The following is a 2,255-nucleotide window of genomic DNA, read 5'->3' on the forward strand; positions in this document are numbered from 1 at the left end:
ACGAGGTAGACAGACACGACCGGAACGAGGTAGACAGACACGACCGGAACGAGCTAGACGTGTAAACGGTCGTCAGAACCGAGCTCGGCCTGGTTAACTGATCCGAGCTCGGACCGGTCTCGGCACGGTTCTTCAAGGGTAGTCTAAATTGGGTAATAAGCTCCAGCAGGCCAATCCATCCACAGCCAGAGGCTGGGAATTAGCTCACCAACTACAGATCAGAGCATCTCAGGCTCTGCTGGGAAAAAACTACTTCACTGGAAAATCTTAAATAATAAAGTCTTTAGGGGCCCCAAGATGTTCAGTGTTTGTGTGAAATACTGAAGCAGATGAGAGAATAATGGAGAGCAGCCTACCAGGCATCGCTTCATCTGGAAGGACTGAACCTTGACAGCCTGGACGGCTTCATCCAGAAGCTTCTCCTGTTCATCCTGAGCCGACTGCTGCGTGGTTGGCTGGAAGAAAACAACAACAGGCTTTTATTCTCAGCTTCCTGCGCAGCAACGTCCTACTGAGAGCAGCAGCAGCTACTGCTCTGCATGCAGCCACTACAGTCTGATCTAGGTGCTTCACAGCCATCTATGGAGAAACAGGACAGATTTAAATCAGGGCTGGGCGATAAATCAAGTCATGTTTTAAAAGTCCAACATTTGAAATTTTGCCAAAAAAAACGAGAACTTCTATTCTTCATTTCTGACCTGTGCGTTTCTCCCGCCGGCTACTTCCTCCTCCCACCCCATAGCATGCTACACCATAGATATGACAGCGCAGGAATTACAGGCGCCATGTTGGGGAGGTCGAGCTGCTACCCTAAGCTGGCCCCTAAGAAGGACGCCTCAGCACTGCAGCGGGTTTTAGTTTACATCTACAGACTGATGACATCAGGGGTGGAGGGAGAACTTCCTGAAGCCATCAGAGCTTTGGACACATACAGCAGATATACGCAACATAGAACAGAAACGCCCTTTGGTGTCCCACAGCGGGGAAATGGTGCTGTTACAGCAGCAAAAGTGGTCACACAAGGTGGACGTCAACAAGTATAAAAACAATAGAATAAGTGACAGAGTGAAAACATTGATCCAATTTTATTTATTAAGCAGTTAAACAGTGTTTATACAGGAATGAGTAACTCTAACGCTCTTAAGNGTATTTTTGATGAGGTATAAGAAAGGTAGAGCAAAGTAGAGGTGAGAGAATGTGATCTGGAAAATGCAATTTATAAAAATAATTTTGAAAAATAAAATCAGAGAAACCCTTTTTGATGAAGAAGATTTCAAAGTTTTATCTGTGGATTATCCTTTTTTTTAATTGAATTTCCATTTATAAAACATTTTCATTACAAAGATAATGGAGTAGATTTCACTCCATAACCATCCAGCTGTTTACCCCTCAAACTGCGGCAGGTTTCTGACTCTCTGGCTCCCCCTACAGCTGGTGCCTGTAACAGCCCTGCAGGTTAAATAAAGGGAAGGTCCTTGACATCTTCACAGCATCCATCATGTTGCTCTGCAGGTGGTCGGCAGTATGGACGCCCACCCCAGCAGGTACTGCGCCACAGTCCGCGTCCAGAGACCCAGGCAGGAGGTCATCCAGGACCTGGCCTCCATGGTGCGAGAGCTCCTGATCCAGTTCTACAAGTCGACACGGTACAAGCCCACCAGGATCATCTTCTACAGAGACGGCGTGTCGGAGGGGCAGTTCAGACAGGTGACGCTTCTCATCCCGCTCAGTTCTGATCTCCAAACAGGTCAATGAAACACAGGAAAAGCTGTACGCATCGAATTTTCATTTTCTGTACACTCTGTGTATATAAAATGACAATAAAGTTTGTTTAAGTCTGACTCATCCTCATTCTTTGATGAGCAGATTGAAGCCTGGAAGCATTCATGTATGTTTATGATGAATTCAGAGGCACTAAATCAGAAATAATCCCTAATTAAGTCCCAGTTCTGAGCCGTGGAGACTTTATCAGACTCTAAAGGCTGCATGGCCGTCGGCTCCTGCTAAGTTGACGCTGATCTGAGGACTATGGGCCTCCGTATCATCCGTCTCTGCAGGTGCTGCACTACGAGCTGCTGGCCATCAGGGAGGCGTGCATCAGTCTGGAGAAGGAGTACCAGCCGGGGATCACCTTTATCGTGGTCCAGAAGCGCCATCACACCCGTCTCTTCTGCGCAGATCGGAACGAGCGGGTGAGACTGGAGTAAAACCAGCACAGACTGGGAGCCTTTAACACATTAAAGGTCCCAAAAGCT

The 2,255-nt window shown here is 47.2% G+C and overlaps 2 protein-coding genes across 3 annotated transcripts in view; one reads left to right on the forward strand and one right to left on the reverse strand.

Annotated features, from left to right (window-relative positions):
* Positions 1-504, reverse strand: part of vps35 (VPS35 retromer complex component) — a 17,888-nt gene extending 17,384 nt beyond the window's left edge. Inside the window, exon 1 of the mRNA XM_015384449.1 lies at positions 357-504. Within this exon, the coding sequence (XP_015239935.1) occupies positions 357-371 (15 nt within the window). The 5' untranslated portion in view covers positions 372-504. The remainder of the gene's footprint in view (positions 1-356) is intronic.
* A 983-nt stretch (positions 505-1,487) lies between these two features.
* ago3 (argonaute 3, RISC catalytic component) overlaps positions 1,488-2,255 on the forward strand; it is a 7,289-nt gene continuing 6,521 nt past the window's right edge. For both annotated transcript variants that reach the window (XM_015384451.1, XM_015384452.1), the window contains exons 1-2: positions 1,488-1,707; positions 2,058-2,192. In XM_015384451.1, coding sequence (XP_015239937.1) covers positions 1,525-1,707; positions 2,058-2,192 — 318 coding nt within the window. In that variant the 5' untranslated portion in view covers positions 1,488-1,524. The remainder of the gene's footprint in view (positions 1,708-2,057; positions 2,193-2,255) is intronic.

The sequence above is a fragment of the Cyprinodon variegatus genome, unplaced genomic scaffold (genome assembly GCF_000732505.1).
Source record: "Cyprinodon variegatus isolate N-32 unplaced genomic scaffold, C_variegatus-1.0 Scaffold312, whole genome shotgun sequence".
Lineage (NCBI taxonomy): Eukaryota > Metazoa > Chordata > Actinopteri > Cyprinodontiformes > Cyprinodontidae > Cyprinodon > Cyprinodon variegatus.